The 20,513-nt window shown below is 42.2% G+C and overlaps 1 protein-coding gene across 2 annotated transcripts in view; it reads left to right on the plus strand.

The window, feature by feature from the left end:
- Positions 1 to 20,297, plus strand: part of TGFBR3 (transforming growth factor beta receptor 3) — a 201,858-nt gene extending 181,561 nt beyond the window's left edge. Inside the window, exons 15-17 of one of the 2 annotated variants that reach the window (XM_046015830.1) lie at positions 3,726 to 3,767; positions 5,998 to 6,105; positions 16,844 to 20,297. In XM_046015830.1, the coding sequence (XP_045871786.1) occupies positions 3,726 to 3,767; positions 5,998 to 6,105; positions 16,844 to 16,962 (269 nt within the window). In that variant the 3' untranslated portion in view covers positions 16,963 to 20,297. The remainder of the gene's footprint in view (positions 1 to 3,725; positions 3,768 to 5,997; positions 6,106 to 16,843) is intronic. The other variant, XM_046015836.1, reaches the window with a different exon arrangement.
- Positions 20,298 to 20,513: the final 216 nt, after the last annotated feature.

Below are 20,513 nucleotides of genomic sequence, written 5' to 3' on the forward strand. Positions count from 1 at the left end.
CTCTAGCCTCTTGATCTCCCTCTCTCTCCCTCTTTGCCAAACACCAATAGATGGATGTGGGTACCGAGTAAACACCTTGTTTCCCTGTGGGCCCGCTCGATCTACCATGTTTAGGAGAACTGAATTGAAAGCTGGAGGCTAAAAGCTGTGGTCCATTACTCATGCATAACCCCAGAAATATCCCGTTTATGAAAACCATGCCCAGCCATCTGAGGAGGGAAATTGGTTCTAGAGGCAGACCGAATTTTGCTCCAGAGTATATGAAGATATTTAATTTAGAATGTTGATTATAGTTTGTTCTTTCTGCAAATAAATCTCCATTGTTAACATTCTCTTTGCAGCAATAGCAAGGGTTCCTTTCTTACAACTGTACCCTTAAACCAAAAGTAAATATTGCTGTGTTCCCCTGTTTTCCTTTCAGCATGCCAACTTACAGGGTTCCGGCAGAGATCAGACTCCCTAGTCATACACAGGGGTTATTGGGGATTTTTGGAACAAAAAAAAAGATAAAATCCTATAACCTCAGTGCTGCAGCTTGTACTTGTTATTGTTTATGGAGAAACTTCACCCAGGGGAAATAAGCAACAACTGTTTCTATTTAGCTCTGAGAGAAGGCCCCTCTTTGGGGTGGGGGAGAGGGATTAGATCATAGCCTAAGTCCATTAAGAATTTTAAAACAATGCCATCCATCACACAGGCCTTGCTCTAAAACCCACATTCTCACATGTGAGGTCTCCTTAGGGGAGAGTCATTATTTAAAACCACTTAGGGATTCTGAGCGACAGAGTTCAGCCATGGGCGATTGACTGGATGGAACTCTTCCCAGAAGTGTGTATATTTCTCATATGATGAAGACTAGAGAGACCTTTAAATGCCTTTGGACTTAGTTCAGTGAATCCAACCACTGCTTCTTGGAAAGTAGAGTTTTGTGGTGAGATACCCCTACTTCATAGGATTCTTGGGAGGTTAAAATGAGAAAATCTAAGAGAAGACTTTGTCAGTTGTAAAACACTACACACATATGTAAATGGAAGGCATCACCTTCATTATTTTATCTCTGCCAGTAGGCTGATGGGACGAGACTCCTAGGAGACAGTCTCTTGTGTTATTTTGTAGTTGGCGATTGTTCTGCATCCTGAATTATATTTTCTTTAAAAAAAAAAAATCCTTAAAAGCTTTCAGTTTTTTTAATTTTAGTAATTCTCTTTAAAACCTGAACATATCCTCACCCTGGCACCACCACATTGCACAACTCTGGGGGGCACCATTCCATTGTGATGGCATTGCTTCCCCTAGAGCTGGACCCACTCCCCCCAGGCTGCAGGAATGTAGGCAGCCCAGCTGAGGTGGTTAATCCCGAGAATTTACAATCCTACGTAGCTTCTTTATTTTTGTAAACATGACCTCAAACGCTGCTGGTTTGATCAGTTTTTCACAATGTCTTTTGCTCCACTGTGGATTCCGACACAAGGTTTGTGTTCCCTCTCACTGAATGAAAATGAAGGTGGAAAGGTACGTGCCCAACACTCACCACTTGCCGCTCTAAAGGGCAGGATCGGAGTCTATCCCAGGACGCAGCACCCTTTTTCTGGGAAGGGCCAGCTGTGGAGTGTTTCGGGTCTGTCTCTCACACAGGCCGTGCCCTGATGACCCCTGCTGCTCCTACAGCATTGCGGGCATGGACAGTATACAAATAATGCACATAGTTATGTTCAAAGAAAACTTGACTTGTGGAATAGGTCTGACTTTCACATACCTTTCATATGTCATAAAATATTATTCTTTAGGGGTTTTTTTCAGTCACTTAGAAATACAGAATGTACTCTTAATTCATAAGGCATGCAAAAATAAGTACTGGACGATGATACACCGTCCTCTGGTCTGTGCTATTCTCACCGTGAGTCACAAGAAGCTTCTTAATCAGTGCTCCCCTGCTAAGGACAGAGCAACACTCCCCAGTCATGTAGCCTATGAAGCAGAATCTGGAATTTGGGCTCAGCCCCTGCGCTGATGCTTTCCAGCTGTGACCTTGGGCAAGTCACATGATAGCAGAGTCTCAGGATGCTCGTTTGTAAAATAGTGATAAGAATTCTTTTTCTGCCTCTCTCACAGGCTAGTGTGAACCTCAAATGAGATTTGAACACGAAAGCATTATAGAAATGTCAGAGTATACAAGCACTGTTGTATGTAGCCTTATGTAGCCAACTCCCTCTGTTGTCTCCATTGTCAAGAAGTACGTCAACATTCTAGTCATCCTTCACGGAACAGTTCTGGCAGGCCTTTTCCTTGCTAGGCTGAGCCCTGGGATGTCCAGATGAGTAAGAACTATACCCTGCCCTCAGGGCAGAGAAGAATCTAGAGAATTACGATGTGATGGAATTTTGTGTAGGACAGCTGAGGGGTGGAGTAAGCCACATGGGTAGAGACCGGCCCTGCTGGGTGGAGGTTGTGGCACTGAGAGGGTCAGAGAAGGCCTCCCAGTGAAAAGGCCAATAAGCAGGTCTGGGGGAGGAGGGTATTTCAGGGGATGGCTTGCAAAGTGTGACGACCTAAAGCAGCATGGAGAATTTGGGGAGCTTAAATAAGTCTGAGGAGCCCAGTGTGGGTGAAGGGCCCTTAGGGAAGGAGGCTAGCGATATGCTGGTAGAGAAGGAAAGCCGAACTTTTGTGTACCAGGCTGGAGTTTAGATTTTTTTTCCCTATGAGTACAGGAAGTCATGGAGCAGTTTAATCAGGACAATAACATAATCAACTCTGGTCTCTGGAAAATTCACTCTGAGGGAAAATATGGAGGAGGAAATATTTAGGGCAGGAGCAGGGGCAGTGGGTGGAAACAAGGAGACCAGTTAGGGAAGCTCTATAATAATGTAGATGTTTAATGAAAAGAGGCTGAGGGGCGCCTGAGTAGCTCAGTTGTACCCAGCTCTTGGTTTTTGCTCAGGTGGTGATCTCGAGATCGCCCGTCAGGCTCCACTCGGCAGGGAGTCTGCTTGTCCCTCTCCCACCCCCTCGGCCCCTCCCCCAGTGCATGTGTGCACTCTCTCCCTCACTCAAATAAATAAGTTCTTATTTTTTTAAAGAAGTTAAACTATAGGATAATGGCATTCAGGAAAGAAGAATAAGGATACTTTTACAAAACTTATGTACACTTTTTCAAAGATTTTATTTATTTATTTATTCGAGTGAGCGAGGGCCAGGGGAGCAGAGAGAGAAACCAAGCAGGCTCTGCTGAGCTGAATGTGGAGCCTGATGTGGGGCTCAATCTTACAACCCCGAGATGACCTGAGCCAAACAAGAGTGGGATGCTTAACCCACTGAGCCACGCAGGCGCCCCCACAAAACTTGTGTACATTAGAAGATTTTTGGAAGTGGAAAAATATCATGAATATACTGGAGAAATATGGTATTTAAAGGTATTGAATCCTCTTGTGAATGAATACAAAGGTGTATACACAAACACACACATGCTGTCAGACTCAAATTCCTTAAGTTTGCCTTCAACTTTTCTTCAAATTGGAGAGGCTGTGCAATTGATTGTTAACAAAATGCTCTGTTTAACATTTCTGAGTAGCCGTGTTACAGTTTTGACATCTAAAGACATTGAGTATTAACAAATAGGAACATGTCAGTCCCTGCTGAGATTGTGATGAACTTTTGCTTAAAACTTGGTTTCTCTATGCAATACATCAAGTTTTTCTGTGTGTGTGTGTGTGTGTTTTTTCCAGAAACAGGTCCAAGCATTAAGGAACCAAGCCCAATTTCTCCACGTAAGTCTTTATCCATCTATTTCGAAAGGAAGCCTCCTGGGCTTTTTATAAAAATGAATTGGGTATGGAGCATTTGGCAAACTTGGAGTTTTGATAAGAAGACCTCTGCTCTCAATCCCTGTCTCCCTCTTTTTTGTAATCTCATACTTTTTCCTTTCCACTGTCCTTCCTTCATCCTCTTTTTTTTTTTTCTGCCTGTCACTTTTAAATATGAATTTGTTGACCCACTGGCATGTGTGGCCTTAATGGGAAGGTAGTAACTTACTTAGCTTTGGGGAGAGCTCATTATTTGCATACTTATCAGTTATGATCTAAAAGCATTAACTCACGTCTCTGGGAGTGTTTTGTTTTCCATGTCATTGACAGTAGTTACTTGCTAAAGGAACATAGTTGCTGTGTCTTTGAGACAGTCTCTAGTCCAAGGGGGTGTGTAGGGAAAGGTGAGGAGGGGAGACTTGTAAGAAATAAAGAAAAGAGACCAACTACTACAAAATGGTGCATTGGGATTTATCTGGGCCAACTTTGTCACTCTGTGCAGAAGGAAATTCTGACCAAAAAATATTTAGGTGACTTGCCCATGGTTATAATGGCAGTCAGGCAGGACTAGAACCTGGGCTTTCTGGCTTTGCACCTAGAGCTCTTCTGGATGATGTTGCCTTGTGAGGAGAATTCCTCCCTACAGCTCTCTAGATTAGTTTCCATGGCTGACCTCATCACATACACATAACAGTCTGGCGAGTTTCTTTATGCAAAGCACTACACTGTTTTAATTAAGTGCCTTAGTTCAGCAGTATCACCGAAGAGTATCATGAACCTACAAAGAGACACATGAGAAGTGACCCACCCTGATTTTCATAAATGACATCTCCATTTTTAGAATTTTAGAGGAGTTTTACTAAAAACTTGGAATCATGCCCCAGTTTTGCATCTGTAAGCATATAAAAAGGCATACCTACAGACTAAATTAAATTGAGTGGATGGTTCGGTTCATCTTAACCTCCAGAATTCTTCCCAGTTCATATTCCTTCCTCAGGTCCCCAAACCTTTTACAAACTCCTTTTGTTCACTCCCTGCCTTTAGCAGGTGAAGTAGTGCTAGGTCCATTTCCAGAAGTTAACACCAAAGGGCATACGGCTAGAAAAGTAGCCACCAGGACTTGGAAATTCCAAAATTCCAGAATCTTCGATAGCATGGCATACTTTTCCTGAGCACTTACAAGTTGTGGGGCTGCTCAGAGCAGGGGTGGGTGTGTGTGTCACATTTGTCTATACAACTAGGTCTTCCACACTGAAGTAAGATGAAAGGCAAAGAGATTTAATTTACATAGAGATCAGCCAGAGTCGCTTCTGACTCAAGAGGAACATAGAAATGGGTTTGAGATAGTGGGGAGATCCTATACCTTAAATTTATATTTAAAAAATAGACACTTTAGAAATTTTATTCTGCGAAAAACCCCATCTCTTGGAAGCTGATTTTAACTTCTTATAAATGATTCACAGAACGTAGTTCTCTTAAAGGAAAGGAAATATTCTATTTCTGTGGCCTGGAATTAATTTCAAATATAAACATCTTTGCCAAGTGGAGGAACAATTGGTTCTATTTATATGTTTTGCTGCCCATAAAACTGACATCATTCCACATCGAGAAGTATTTCTGTCCCCCTCATAGAAAGATCATGGTTGGGAAAGTGTTAAAAAGTAGGTGGTTTTAAATGATGTAATACAGAATTGTTAAGATGGGGAGGGTTTGATCTGAGGGGACCAGTGGAATATTAGAATCTATAGGAATAGTTGATCCTTACCTTACATTTCCTCCTTGTCCACCCCCATCTTCCTATTATCTCTCATACCTGTAAATGTCCATGAAAATGTATTTGTAGAGTATTTGAAATGTGTTCTCTCTTGTGTTTTCCTTGTCTCATTGTTGGAAGTGTTTGATGAATAAGAAGCATTGTGCCACAGTTTGATAATGGGAGCTCACTTCAGTTTCCGGAGCATCTTCAGATTGAGGATGTAACCTGCAAACTGAAGCTATCTTGGAAATCTGATCATTTCGAAAGAAAAAAAAATGTGCAAGTTTCAGATACATTGCATTTGGTTGGGATTCTCATTTTGGCCTCATTTTCTTAGTCTGTGCCTAGCCTCCCTGACAGTGCTTGTAAAACAAATACAAAGTTGCAACATTTGGTACAGACTCACTGAAAGCATGTATTGGCTTCCCTTCCTTGTAGCCATTTTCCATGGTTTGGACACCCTCACCGTGATGGGCATTGCGTTTGCGGCGTTTGTGATCGGAGCGCTCCTGACGGGGGCCTTGTGGTACATTTATTCTCACACAGGTGAGTGTGACTGTCGAGTATTAGTCGGCGTGCGTCCCCTGTGTCTGCCACACAGCAGACGTTTCAGTGTTTCATTGCATGGGTGGGTGGATGGAATAATAACAAACGAGAGAAAGGTCATTCCCACAGTTTGCACTTGGACATAATTTGGCATCAATTGGGTTTTGCAAAAATATAATTTGCTTTAAGCACTGTTAGAAAAGGAATGTTTAAACTATGCTAATTGCCGTTGAGATGTTGGTGAAGGTTAGCTACTAATAAAGCTATTTTGTGGTTAGGGTTTAATTAAAGAAAATTGATGTAGACAAACTGGAAATATAAACCCTTCCCTCAAAGCTCAAGACTTCAGTACAGACATATGAATGGGCAGGAAGTGAGAAAGGAAGCTAAGATTTTATTACCGTATTTGCCAAGAGGCTGAGCACTATCCATCAGAGTCCCTGGTCTCCATGACTTCAACTAGAATTTCTTGACCCTTTTAAAACCCATGCCATATCCTCTTTGATAAGCATAAAATTCTCATGTCTTTCTTCTATGAAGTTACTTAAATTTTAAAAACAAATTTTCATGAATTGCAAAAAAAATTAAAATGGTGAAACAAAGCATTTGTTTTCAAGCTGTGTTCCTCTTTCCCCAAAATTCTGATGTTTCCCCCCACACCCCCACCCCTTCCCTTGCCCTTTATCCTCAATCCCAAGGTTGGAAACCTGGCCTGAACAGAGAACCTATTCTAACCCCAGTACAGAAGGCAGGCGTTAGCAAGGGGAGTCTAGTGCAGTGGGGAAAAAACAAATAGACTGCCCTTATGTTGCTTCTTTCTTAGTTTCCTTGCAGATGGATATAGCAAAGAAAGACATGCATTTGGGGGTATGTCTAATGAGCTAGTTGGGCTTCTATGTCCTTGGATCCTTGCCATTTACACTGTGAACCCAGGTAAATTGTGCTTGATTGATTAGTCAGAGGCCATGGCCTTTCTGTTTAGAATTTCATTAATTTTGGGGCACTGGATGGCTCAGTAGTTAAGTGTCTTGCCTTTGGCTCCGGTAATGATCCCAGGATCCTGGGATCTGGGCATCAGGCTCCCTGCTCTGCGGGAAGCTTGCTTCTCCCTCTCCCCTCCAACCCCACTTGTTTTCCTTCTCTCGCTGTGTCTCTCTCTGTCAAATAAATAAAATCTTAAAAAAAAAAGAATTTCATTAATTTTCCACTGAACCAACGAACGCCCTCATCTTTGGCCTTACCTTGGACCATTCAACCAGACAAGCTGAAAAGAAGACTGCTTTAAATGAAGGAGAAGCACAGAAGGGCATTTTGAGAAGTCATATCTTAATCCTTACCAGAATTTTCACTTCAAATACCGCATCCTCCCGATGAGTCATTTTAGATTATGACAGGAGGAAGAATCCTTGGTGCTTAGCTTGGGGAAATAACACAATCCACAGCAAAAGTTGAGGAGAGTGTAATAGTAGGGCTTCGAGTCCTCAGATTCTTGTTCCTAGTCGGTGACATTTGAGGGAGGTCCGTTTCATGTGAGAGAAAAATAAGACTCTTAATCTTGAATGTAATGATTCTGAGGATATACAAATGTCTGTGAATCGGTTTAGCATATTCTTCCTTGGGAATGGCTCATACAAGCACCAGAAGAGAAAGCGTTCTGCAGAGTAGCATTTAGAGTAAATAATTTGTCACGGGAATACGGACATTTTCAGATCTCAAACTAGCTGTTTCTCACAATCTTTCCCAATCTCCTGCATTGCTGGGATGTTCTAGGACTGTTGGCCGCTTCTGCTATACCTTGGGAATGAACTTGAAATTACGCCAAAAAGACTCTATAGCCCTGAGGATTTTATATGGGCTTAACATGTGCCCACTGAGCCCTGACTCACCTTGGCCATCAAGCTACACCCTCAAACCCTGAGAGTTCATCTCAGGCCAGGAGGCCAGGTCCAGCTACCCCATGGCCCTCGCTCTTGGCACACACCCCACTGAACTCACGCTGATAATCCCCAACTCCTGTTCAGAGCCAAGCTCACAAACCTGATAAAAAGCAAAGCGTGGTTTTACGCCCTTTATTGCTTTGCTCATTAAATTCCCAAGTTTATTGTTCGTGCTCCCTCCCCCGCACAAACCAGAGACTGAAGGGGAGGAGTTTTTACATTTCGTTAATATAGAAATAGGCTTGGAAATAGATGAAAGAAAAACAAAACCCAAAACCCTTCCTGTTATGGTTTCCAGCAATATAAATTACACTGATTTGGAAGTTAAAAGGTGTATAGACACTGTCGTTTGGGCTCTAACCCTGCTAGCATCACACGATAGCTTCAGAATGAATTTTTACTAATAGCCATAGCCTCTGGTTCATTTTAAAGACTTCTCCTACAGGAAACCAACATCACGTAAGTGTGAAAAAGGCTCACTTCAGAACCCAGTGGCACTATCCTGTCCAGAACTCCTCTGTTTCATACCTGGATCAGTGAAGCAGCAAGTTTAGATGAAGAGAAATCGTAATGCCGTAGCCAGTGGAGAGAAATGTGTATACAAACACAGACTCAGTGCATTCAATTTCCACAGTAATCTAAGCTGTGGAACTCAGACCTTATATGGCATAATTTGGGGGTTTAGGCAGCATCTGCCTTAAGACACAACCCTTAATTTAGACAGATTCTCTTTGATTACGCTTTCTGTTTCATCTGAACACAGAGCACAAAACCAAGTCACGTGTTTGAATTGGGGATATATACTTATGTACCTGGAATGTGTGTGAGTCTAAGAAAGCGGAGTCCTTGCTTCTTCATATCGTAGCTTTGGGCATCGTGAGGGATGCATCCTTAAGGCTATATTAACCCTGTTTGGAAAACTCCATTTCTGAAGCTTACGTTCTCAAGGAGCCGTTGGAATGGAAATGGTGCTAGAAAGGCGCCATAGAATCTCCTGAGAGCCCTGCTGGTTCAAGAGTCCCAAACCTGTGGTCCGTGAAGGGTTTTTTGAGGTCGGGGCAAAAGTATTTTCATAAAACTTTCTAATCTTATCACAGTAGTACCTGCATATACTTTAAAGGCTAAAATAGTTCTGTAAGAACTGCTGTTCATGCTATGAAGAACATGAGCCCCCTCCTGCCTCACTCCCTTTTCTTGCTCCTCAGAGCACCATTTTTGACTCTTAGCTGATAATTTTGGACATTAATCCATATATCAAAATAATAGTATAATATCACTACTTCTTAATTTACCAGTTATAGGCCTTTTCTGTCCACCTCCTACAATGGAGAATTTAGTTCTTTTTCATCCCTCTGCCCCAGTTATACATTCATGCCCCTGATTGCTCCCCTTCTCCCCACCATTCTCCTGACAGAATTATGCTGAAATTGGGGGTTGATCAGTATTTACTGTTTACATTACTATGACTACCTAAATGCTAAGCACAGTTTAGCTATGTAATATTATTGTTCCTTCTGCATTTTTTTTTTTTTTGAGAGAACATGCGAGTGGGGGCACGGGGGGCTGTGTGCAGAGAGAGAGAGGGAATCCCAATGTGAGGCTCAGTCTCACAACCCTGAGACCACAACCTGAGGCAAAACCAAGAGTTGGACGCTTAATCTGTCTGAGACATCCAGACACCCCAGTCCTGCCTGACCTTTAATTTTTCCTAGAATTAATGATTATCTCCCCCCACCCCCAACACATTAGCTTAGTTTTCTATGTACTTCTCACTAATTCATCTGTTGACTCTCAGCCCATGGACTCAACCTCTTAACACATTCAGGTAACAGAGCTTCTACTGATTCCTTTCCTTCACTAAATCTTTCCTAGAGCCTTCCTTCTTACCTGTTCCTATCTGAACTAGTCATCCTCTCTGTTTGGACATTGCTGTTCTAGATTCTTTCACCACCGTTCTGGGGGTTCCCTGCACTTTGGAGTTTTGAATGGCCTGTGTCATCTATCCCATGTCTTCCTCCTCCTTTGTGGAAGAGGTACATAAGAAGTAAACGTTTGTCATACCTTGCATATCTGAAAATATCCTCAGTTTATATGAACACATGGTAGGTAGTTTGACAGAGTATAGGATTTTAGGTCATAAATAATTTTCCTTCAGAACTTTAGAAGCACTTCTCATTGACCTTTACCTCTGAAGATTGCTTTTCGGAAACTCAAAGCCATTCAGATACCTGGCCTGTTTTTTTGTTACTGTGGTTTGGTTTGGTTTGGTTTGTTTTTTTCTGGAAGAAATTTTACAACAGTCCTTGATTTAGGTGTATTTTCATATCTTAGTCCTTTAGTGCAGAAACATAAGTCCTTGAGCATTAAGATTTTTAGAATTATTTGTTTTCTCCTATTTTCTGTGTTCTCCCACATTCTAGAAATCTATTTGGAATTGAACCTCCTGGGGCACCTAGGTAGCTCAGTCAGTTAAACATCGTACTAACTGATTTTGGCTCAAGTCATGATATCAGGGTCATGCAAACAAGCCCCTCATCAGGCTTTGCACTCAGCAGGAGTCTGCCTGAGATTATCTCCCTCTCCCTCTGCCCGCCCCACCCCCTTTTTCTCTCTCTCAAAAAAAAAAAAAAAATCTTTTGAATGATCCCCTAATTTTCCTTTTTCTGTTTTCTACTTTTTTCCTTAATTTCTAAGAGATCTCTTCACCTTTATCTTTCAGTTTCCTACTGAATTTTTAAATACTGTATTCAAATTTTTAAATTCCAAAACATTTTTCCTATGAATTAAAAGCATATACCCTATTTTTATCTCATGGGTATAATATCTTATCTCTCTGAGAATACTAACATAGGTTTATTTAAGAATGAGTAAATTCTGAGCTTGTCGATGGGATATATTGATTGTGAACTTCCCTTAGGGTGATCTGGCTAGGCCTTTTATCAAAGAACTCCTGATAACACATCTTTAGATCCTTCCTCTTGAGCTCCTCAGGTTTTCCTCCTGGAGGGTATAGATCTGGCTCTCCGTGTTCTGGGGGTCACAGCATTCAATGTCCCTGACATTCATTTAATCCTCTTTCAGCTGGGTTCTCTGCTCTCCGCTGTCCTGGTGTTGATCAGACTCTCAGTTTTATCTTCTGGAGAGTAAACTTCCTGTGTTCCTCCCCGCTGAGGAAGGGTAGGGTCCCACCAGACAGAGTAAAGAAGGGGATTTAGAGAAATCTCACTGCTACTTAGACGGAGTCAGCCAACCCCAGTGCTTGCAGCACCTTGTTTACTCCCTCTTTTGGGGTATCTGATGCCACCATTTCTTGAGTTTTTGAGGGTTCTGGCTTTTAACTTGGTGGTTTCTCAGCTTTTCTTACTGTTGGCTTAGGTTCTGACTCTCTTAAATCTGCTAGGTCACTCACTCATTTCTTTACCAGCTTCCAGTATTTTACAGCTTTGGTCTCCATTTCCGGTTTTATTTCTTTGTTTGTTTGTTTTCCTTCTTCTTTCTTGCAGGTTTATGCCTTTTAAGGAGAGTGAACTAGACCACTTGTAGTTTAGAGAAGTTTCCGGTAGCTATATCAGTTTCTAAAGTTGTGCCTCCCCATTCGCCAAACTGAAACACTTTCCTTTTGCAAACATATCCATGCAGGAGGATGGGTTAGGTGTTGTCATCATTTATCTTTATACTTTATTTAACTTGCCTTACGGCCCCTGAACAAAATGTACTCAAAGTCTGATGATAACAAGAGGAAGAGGGAAAAGCAGGGGGCGTTAGGGGAGGCCACCCGCCACGTGTGTCTGTACAACTCTTGCACCTGAAGCTCTAGTTTCACTGCTAGTCTTGTTACCTGAGCCAGGTACATTAACCATGTTTCCTTTTAGTAAACATAGACCTGATCCCTATTCCGCAGGGTTACTGGCAGTAAGAACAAGTAACCAAGAATGCATTTGAAAAGTCTTCTGAGCTCCCAAGTGTTACAAAAATGTAAGATACTGAAGGGTTCTCAGATGTGTAGGCAGAGGAAAAAAACAACAACAACAAAAAACTAAGAGTGGAAGGAATGCTGCATTTCACAGAGCAAAATAAAATGCTGAGGTCTCAAATGAGGTGTGCCTTTCCTAATCCCTCAGGCTTCTATTCAGCAATCTTCAGATGAACATACTGTGTGTTCTTAAAAAGCAGAAGTCAACACATCCTTAGGTTTATCTGAGTCAGGTAAGAGCTTTTGATTAGGAGCATCTGCCCGGGCTTCCTATGTTTCTAGAAGTCTGAAGTTTCTTCAAGCTCCCACGTTTAGTCCAGGCGAAGAGAGAAGCGGCAAGATAGGTGTGACTGAAGTAGGGGGCAAGAGACTAAGTCCCGCTATCAGAAAGATACCAGTGGGAACTCTGGTGTGACTGTAAAGACTTCAGGATCCATTCACAGCCACATGCGCACACTAGTTAAAGTAAGATAGCTACAGGGGTCCCTGGCTGGCTTAGTCGGTAGAGCAGGTGACTCTTGATCTTGGGGTCCTACGTTGGAGCCCTCCGTTGGGTATAAAGATTGCTTAAAAATGAACATCTTTAAGAAAAATAAAAAATAAAGATAGCCACGAAAAACCAAAATGCAGGTGCACATAGGTTGGCCATACTGCAGGAATATAGAAAGAAAGAGATAGGATATTTTTAAAGCTTTTAAACTCCTGCCTTGGGGGGCACCTGGGTGGATCATTTGGTTATGTGTCCGCCTTCAGCTCAGGTCATGATCCCAGGACCCCGGGATCAAGTCCCCTATTGGGCTCCCTTCTCGGCAGGGAGCCTGCTTCTCCCTTTCCCTCTGCTTGTGCTGTCTCTCTGTCAAAAATGAATAAATAAAATCTGAAAAATTCATTCATTCATTCATTCATTCATTCATTCATTCATTCATTCCTGGCTTGGAATATTTCCCCCTTTGATGATAACAACATCAAATTTACCCCTCCTGTTGAGTTTGCCTGCAGAGGGAAAGTCTTAGCTTGGAGAGTAGGGAGGGACAATTTTTGAAAGTGATAGTGATTGACAATTTCTATAAACTAATGGTAGTCTAGGTCATTCTCCGCACAGGAGTAAGCTTATAAAATAATTACAGTTAGGATATCAAGAGATTGAAACATTGGTTGGCTCATAATTGCAAGCAGCACACAGGCCTAGTGGACAGTATCTTTTTCTTTCTAGCATCAAGTAATATTAAATCTAAATCACCCCTGGCATATGGTTTTCAATCCAGTGCTTAAGTATCTTCCAAGAAGGAGATTCCATAAATTCCCCTTATAACTAACCAATCCCCATAATCAGCAAGTTTTCTCTGTGACCTAAATCCTCATTGCTACCATTTAAACTCATTTCCTCACGATCTGCCCTCAAGAGAGAAAGAACAGCTGTCTGCTCTTCTTCATAATAATCCTCTTTGGGTGATATTTGCAAACATTCTCCTTTGGGCTAAATGTTTGAGATTCCTCTCACCTTCCTTTAAAATTCTTCTCTTGTTCCTTACCCATAGAGCCTCTCCCTGTTACTCACATCTTTCTGTGATAAAGTTTCTTCCCCATGACCTGCCCGGCTGTGCTGAAAGACGCAGAGATAAGAATCCAGTTGTAAAGTAGACTGCCAAAGAGGTGGCAAGGAATCAGATCTGGACAACTCCATGCCAAGCTAAAGAAATAAAACAGATTATCCCTTATGAAATATATTTTTCTATTTCTGAAAGCATCTCTGCCAATAGCTCAGCTCAGCCACAAGCAAATATATGAGCCAGGTCAAATTAGTTCTAACCACCCTCCTCCAAATGCCTCCTCCTGTACTGTCCTTCCTCCCCACATCTCTCTTCCTCAGTGGGGTGTGAAATTTTAGGAGCAAAATGTGAAGACTGAACACGTTTCTTCTGATGGCCAACTCTGATATTTATGAGCAGAAAGGATCCTTCTTGGACTCCTTACATTTGCTAACTGGGGCTGCCCTGCTTAGTCCTGCGGTCCTCGCTGCCCATCTTCTCCAGAAGAAGGGCAGTTGTGTTTGTCACCCAAGGGATGTGTTAGAGAAAGTCAGTGCTCCAAGAAATGAGAGGTCATCGTTATAGCAGAAAACCAACGGGCCCAGCTTAGAAAACCCAGGGGAACTCCACTGGCTTTTTAAGCAGAAGTGGCTACACATTGAATTTTGTTTCTCATGGTGACTTTTTCTGTAGCACCACCTCCATCTGACAACAAAGAACTTTGTCTTAATTTCTCAGAAGGTAGAAGTTTTTTAATAACTTGGTTATATTGAGAAATCTCATGTCTTACATGTGAAAACAGCCACCATGGTAGAAGAAGGTATTTTCCATATTTCTGGGCAGATTCTCAGATAAAGATTCTCCTTGCCTTGGCACATAATTGGCTCAAAGTCAGTAGACTGGTTTTTTTGGTTGTTGTTCTAATTTTTTTTCCCCTGAAGTATAGTTGACACACAGTGTTATTTTAGTTCCAGGTGTCCAACATGGTGATTCTACAAGTCTGTACATTCTGCAACATTCACCACCAAGTATAGCTACCATCTGTCAGCATATAATGCTGTTTTGAAGTCAGTAGATTATTAGGTTAAGTTGACTTGTCGGCCATGGTGAAATGCATCCTACAATCTTGACTCTAGGGGGCTTCTTTGTTTTGAGCTTTCATTTTGGACAGTGTTTTACATTAGCACAAGAGTTTCCAAAACTGGGAGTTGAAAGACCTTTTTAATGGGCACTGATTAAAATAAACTGGCCTGGCAACAAATTGTATTTGGCAAATAGACATCAGAAAGCAAATATTCAGACTTCCTGGGCAGGGAGCAGGACTGGCACTTTTCCTGACTCGGAATAATCCAGTTCTGGATGAGACACTTGTTTGTTGTGGATAGATCAGGCCAGGCCATCCTGCTTTAGCTGCTATCAGGCTGTGCAAATGAAGTCCAGGTGAGCCAGAAAGTGAAGGTGAAGTGTTGATTCCTCCTTCTTTTCTGGTGTATCCTCTGTTTAAATGGGGAAAAGATGTTTTTAAAATGTGCTTCACGCACAGCCACATTTGTCCTTCTAATTGATAACATAAGGATCCAGCTGGGTGTGGATCAACATGTGGGTTTAAGGGAGCTGAATTTTTAAAATATATCACGAATTGTTCAGGTCTCTGGAGGCTTTTGGTTTTTTTGTTTTGGGGTTTTTGTTTTCTTTTGGTTTTTGACATCAGAATAGCTAAAAGATTTGATTTCCCTTTAGAAATAAGCCCCCGCTCTGGGGAAAGCGAATTTCTGGCAGAAAAGTCACTGTCAATAAGGCAAACTTCACCATCTTTAATTACATACATCCATGCAGGGTAGAGGGCAATGCTGGAGAGGGTCCAAAATACAGATTGCCAAAAGAAAGAAAGAAAGAAACCAAGAAGAGTGAAAATATAGTTTCCCTGCCTCTGAGGCATATTGGACCCCCTATCCCATCTCTATCCCACCAATCCCAGAAGAAAAGATAATCAGAGGAAATCCAGCACAGGCCAAATAATGCAGTGAGCATAAAAATGCCTGGAGGTTGATGCAGACGTCTGTTGTCGTTGTGTGGTTTGTGAAATGGGTGGCAGAAAAACCTATAACCAGACACAAGGGCACGAGCCTGGTCTTCATTTCCCAGAGCTGCTTTTTTGGCAGTCTTTTGAGGGGTCCCAGCAAGGGAATGGAAGTAAGGGGCTAAGATCCCGTCCTTGAATGGTAGCGCCTTTGCTCTGTGAGTTTTTTAATGAAGCAGCCAGAGAGTTCCTTATCTCTTTGGCTGATAGCTGTGTGTTTCAGCATGGCAGGAAAGAGGAGGCTCATTCATAAACAGACCTGGCCCTCTGGGGCTTCCCACACTGGAGGAGGAGGGGAGGGAGACCGCTGACCAGAAGTTTATTAAGTTTATGCTGTGGCTTTGGAAAACATGCAGTGTTTTTCATTGGAGCATTGATCACTTTTCCCTACGCAGAGCCATTTTCTGAGGGCTGCCCTGAGACCATTTTCGCTGAAGGAAAGACTTCGCTCTAGGGCCTTTTGCAGGGCTAAATGCAAACCATGTGTGTGACCCGGGGGTTCCTCCTCCTCCAAAGCAGTGCACATTTGGCACAAGGAACGTGCTTCGTTAAAATGCAGTGGGATGTCAGGAAAAGTGGGATGCTTCATGTATTAGGAGACATTCTCGCTGCACCCCAGTGAACTGGAGGATGGAGGATGGAGGATGTGGTTCCCTGGCATCCACACTCCTCATGTGCTCACCTCCTTCCCCGAAAGGTTTTTCTGGGAGCAGTTTGCCCTAAATGCCATTTCTTGGGTGGGCTGTGTGCTTGGGACACACAGCTCTCTCTGCTACAGCTCTGGCAAAACCAAGGCTCCCCACCCGCAGTCTGAACAAGTAGATTCAGAAAAAAAGCCCCCAAAGTGGCAGGTCTCTCTTGCTAGCGTAAGGGACTCACCCTGCAAACTTCTCTGTGAGAAAAGACAGGCTGGTTCCTGAGTACAGGGTCTGGGCTGTGGGTGCAGATGGTGGTACTTTCTTCAAAGGCCCGAGGCACTGAAATCCTGAGGACTCGGTATCCTCTGTCAGGGTCTGAGTCACTAACACTGCCTGTCAGTCCGCTTGAAAACCGTTCTCTCTTGGCCACGCAAGAGGCCGTAAGAACAACAAGCAAACACCAGCGCACCCAGCAACTTTCTGTGTAAGGCCTGGTCGGTTTGCTTCCGCCCGCTGCTGGCAGACGGGGAAATGTACTTGTCAGTGACTTGGTCCTTGTCCCTTTTCTTCCTTCACCGCAGGAGAGACCGCAGGAAGGCAGCAAGTCCCCACCTCCCCGCCGGCCTCGGAAAACAGCAGCGCGGCCCACAGCATCGGCAGCACGCAGAGCACGCCCTGCTCCAGCAGCAGCGCCGCCTAGCCGGGCCCTCACTGCGCATGCGGGCCGGGAAGACCGCGTGGCCGTGCCCTTGTAAAGAGAGAGTGAATTTCCATCTAGAGACCACCTGTTGTGTTCATCCCCACCCCCCTCCCCCAGGGCAAATACACATGTGACCCCGGGACTTCCGTAAGACACTAGAACTCACGAGGTGGTGGTCTTCTCCACCAGCCCCGCGCAGGCCTGGGGGTTTTCAATGTGAAACACATGCCAGTTTTCAAAAATGCTGCTTTGTCCAGGTAAGACTCTCCACAAACTGGGGCCCTGAGATTGACCCTGACGCAAGGAGTCGGTAAGAGGATAATAAGCAGATGGTAGTACCCGTGAGGAGATACGGCCAAAGATTCTTGTGTAACTGAACCAAGATGTAGGACAAAAGGAGTTCTTCAGGATTTTCTAAGTGTGTTCCTCCACGTCTAATCTGCACCTTCTGGATGCACACTTCTCACTTTGCTGTCACACCCTCTGGGGGCTGATGTCGTCGGCTTGACGGGTGCTGCCCTCAGGGACTGCATCCGGACGCACAGCACAGCAACATTCCTTTCTGGTGCCCTGGGCCAAACCCGTCGCTGATAACCTCATCAGCTTCCCCCTTCTCCCGCACTCACACACCGATTGCGAAAATGTCTTAATGCAAATTTGGGGTTTCTTTATAAGCATCTAGAAATTGGATATGGCCAAAATTCTGGGACTGCAGATTTGGGCCCATTGATGACCTTGTGTTCTAAAAAACTAACCTATAGGTGGGGGCAATTTTAGTTTTAAAGTAGAAGAGGAATTTGCACAGTAATGTATATGCAAGTACAGGATAGACTGTGTCATCTGGCACGTTCATCTTCTCAGTTAAAAAAGAAAATTCATTCCCCTTTTTAAAATGTCCTATGCCTCCAAGTTGGAACTTACTCTTAAATTATTTGGGAGAATTAGTGTTTCCTCTCAAAACATGCCGGCCTTTTTAATAGACCCTTTTGTAAAATGCGAAGCTCTTGTTCGTGCGTATGCACGGCAGATCCTGTTGGATTCCAGTTGGTTATCTGAACAGGGTCACCAGTTCTGCCAAGAAAGTGCTGAGATCTGGAAAAGGGCACTCATTTAGACTGCTTTAGTTCTCTTGCCTTAAATATTTTCCGAACTCAAAAAGGATTTGAGGTGGATTTCATTAAAATGGAATAATATGATGCCACTTTGCAGCTAAAATAAGCTCAACTGATACCTCTGTGTTAAAAAAAAAAAAAAAAAATGCCAGAGGGAAACTTCATGCCAATTCACTTACTACTGAGGATAGCTTCATTGCAAGTAAATACTAATTTTTTTCCAGAATTCTCCCCAAAATGACTCTGAAAACTACAAACAAGAAAGGCTAGATTCTACCCCAAAATACTCATAAACAAATCTTACCACGCTTAAAATAAGGAAGTTGTACCTCTTTCTCTGAATGGAACCCTAAGTAGGAAATGTTGATATCACCCAGTACCTGAAGGCGATGTCTATAAGGCAATAAGTAGGTGGAGATACTGAGAGTCATTGATATGATATGATAGATCCGACTAGTCACTGAGAGGACAGACTTGTCACCCAGTCATAGAGTAATACTCTGATTTGAGCAGTGTAGATACTCAATCTGGATAATATGAACCAAAACAGATTACTTGAGGGCAACAATTTCCAGGCTGTCTACGTTAACTTCTTGAAAATTTTGCAGATTTCCACATACAAATGAAGATATGAGATTAGAGAATTTATTTCCTTCAGTTAACTTTTTAACACAAGGGTATCAGAATGGAGGACTTAGATGATGCTACCTGTGTTTGAAAATAATGCGCTTTGCCTAACCTTCAGCAGAATGTATTGTTTTAGCATATTCTATGTATAAAAAAAGTTTAAAGATGTCTTCAAAGAAGACTAGAGTCTTTAAATCACTTATAGCTATATTTTACTACAAAAATTTGTGTATAAAGATATATTTAAGTGTTTTCGATAAATTTAAATTACTCCATATGAAATGTTTAATTTCAGTTACTGTGAATTCTTTTGATCAGTTCTTTGCTGTTTAAAAAACCCTTTCCATCCTACAAAAAAGAAAATTAGCCATTAAGAGATATTAAAAGATCCAAATCTTCAGATGGACAGGGTTAAAACCTTTTGTGATTATATTTAAATGTATATTTTTGAGAGAGATGCTACATCGCCAATGATTTTATAAATAATTTAAAATTAATTTACGAATTTATAGATGCAAACCAAAAGATTTTAAAAGACAAAGAAAAAAAATCACCTTTTATTTGTTGAGGTCTTACTGTCAGAAGTATTATTTAGATCAAGAAATCCGTGTTGATAAACCTGATCCCGTATTAATTGGAGAATGAATGTCATTAAGTATCTCAGAAATGTCTCTAAAAAAACGTTTCTAAAGAAAGTGTTACCTCCCTAGCTTCTTATTACAACATTTCAGTCGCTTCGTACTTCACAGTCTCAATACAAAATACAAGCTATACTTTATAACGAGTTCTGCAAGTTTCTTTAAAACTGTTGTTATATTCCAGTTAAATGCTTCTGTCTACAAAGTCTTTCGTTACTTCTGCAGGCTACACCCTAATTCACAGAGACCATTTGGCTTTGTTTGTTGTTCAAGCTAAAGCTATTATTGAAATGCTCTAAACGAAGGCCGAGGGTCTGTGTAATGCCCTCTCGCTTTTCACCATGTGTTTACCAGCAGTTACTCTGTATTTTAAGAGTTAGAGACATCTTCACTCTGAGCTGTTTCTATAGCATTTTCTACACAAACAAATGAAGATGGTCTTTTCCTTGTCTGTAATAAGATTGTAAACCCATTTTCTGTGTGTGTTCTGTAGTTGGCATGATTGTGGGTGTGGGGGGAGGGGGTGCGCACACGCGTGCCAGCCTTTTCGTACTGTAACTACCTCATGGTGTGAGTGACGCTTCTGCTGCCGGGTGTGTTAACAGAGCACATTTTGTTGGGTGACGAGTGTGTGTGTGACCTTTTTCCTGTTTGTTTTATCTGGGGGTTGTTCATGAAACTGACAGATGTTTTTCTAAAAAGGACTATTATCAGTTTCCAAATACAGTACTTCTCTCTTCTGGTTTTTCCTGAGTGAGCCTGATTTTGTTGCTGTTTTTCATCTATCGGGGTAAAAAGAGTACCCTTAAAATCCCTGTGGCCAGTTTGAACACCCCTGTTGTATTCTTTTCTCTGTTCAATGTGTTGGCAATTTTATGAACATGCTTAGATGTATAGTTTTGATAACCACAGTTTTAAGTCCTTTATCTGTGCATAATAAAAAAGATATATACCAATTTATTAATGCCTGTCTTGTTTGGTTATCATTAAATTCTACCATCGGGATGGTGTAACTTTTTCCTTGTGACTTACTCCTAAATTGATCCTCTGTTGCAAATGCGTTTATGAGGAGCGGGGAGTGAAGAGGCAAAGAGAAAAGCCTAACTCAGTAGAACAGAGAGAATGAATGGATAGACCAGAAGAAACGTACAGCAGGAGCTGTCACTAATCTCGG

This window comes from Meles meles, chromosome 1, assembly GCF_922984935.1.
Source record: "Meles meles chromosome 1, mMelMel3.1 paternal haplotype, whole genome shotgun sequence".
Lineage (NCBI taxonomy): Eukaryota > Metazoa > Chordata > Mammalia > Carnivora > Mustelidae > Meles > Meles meles.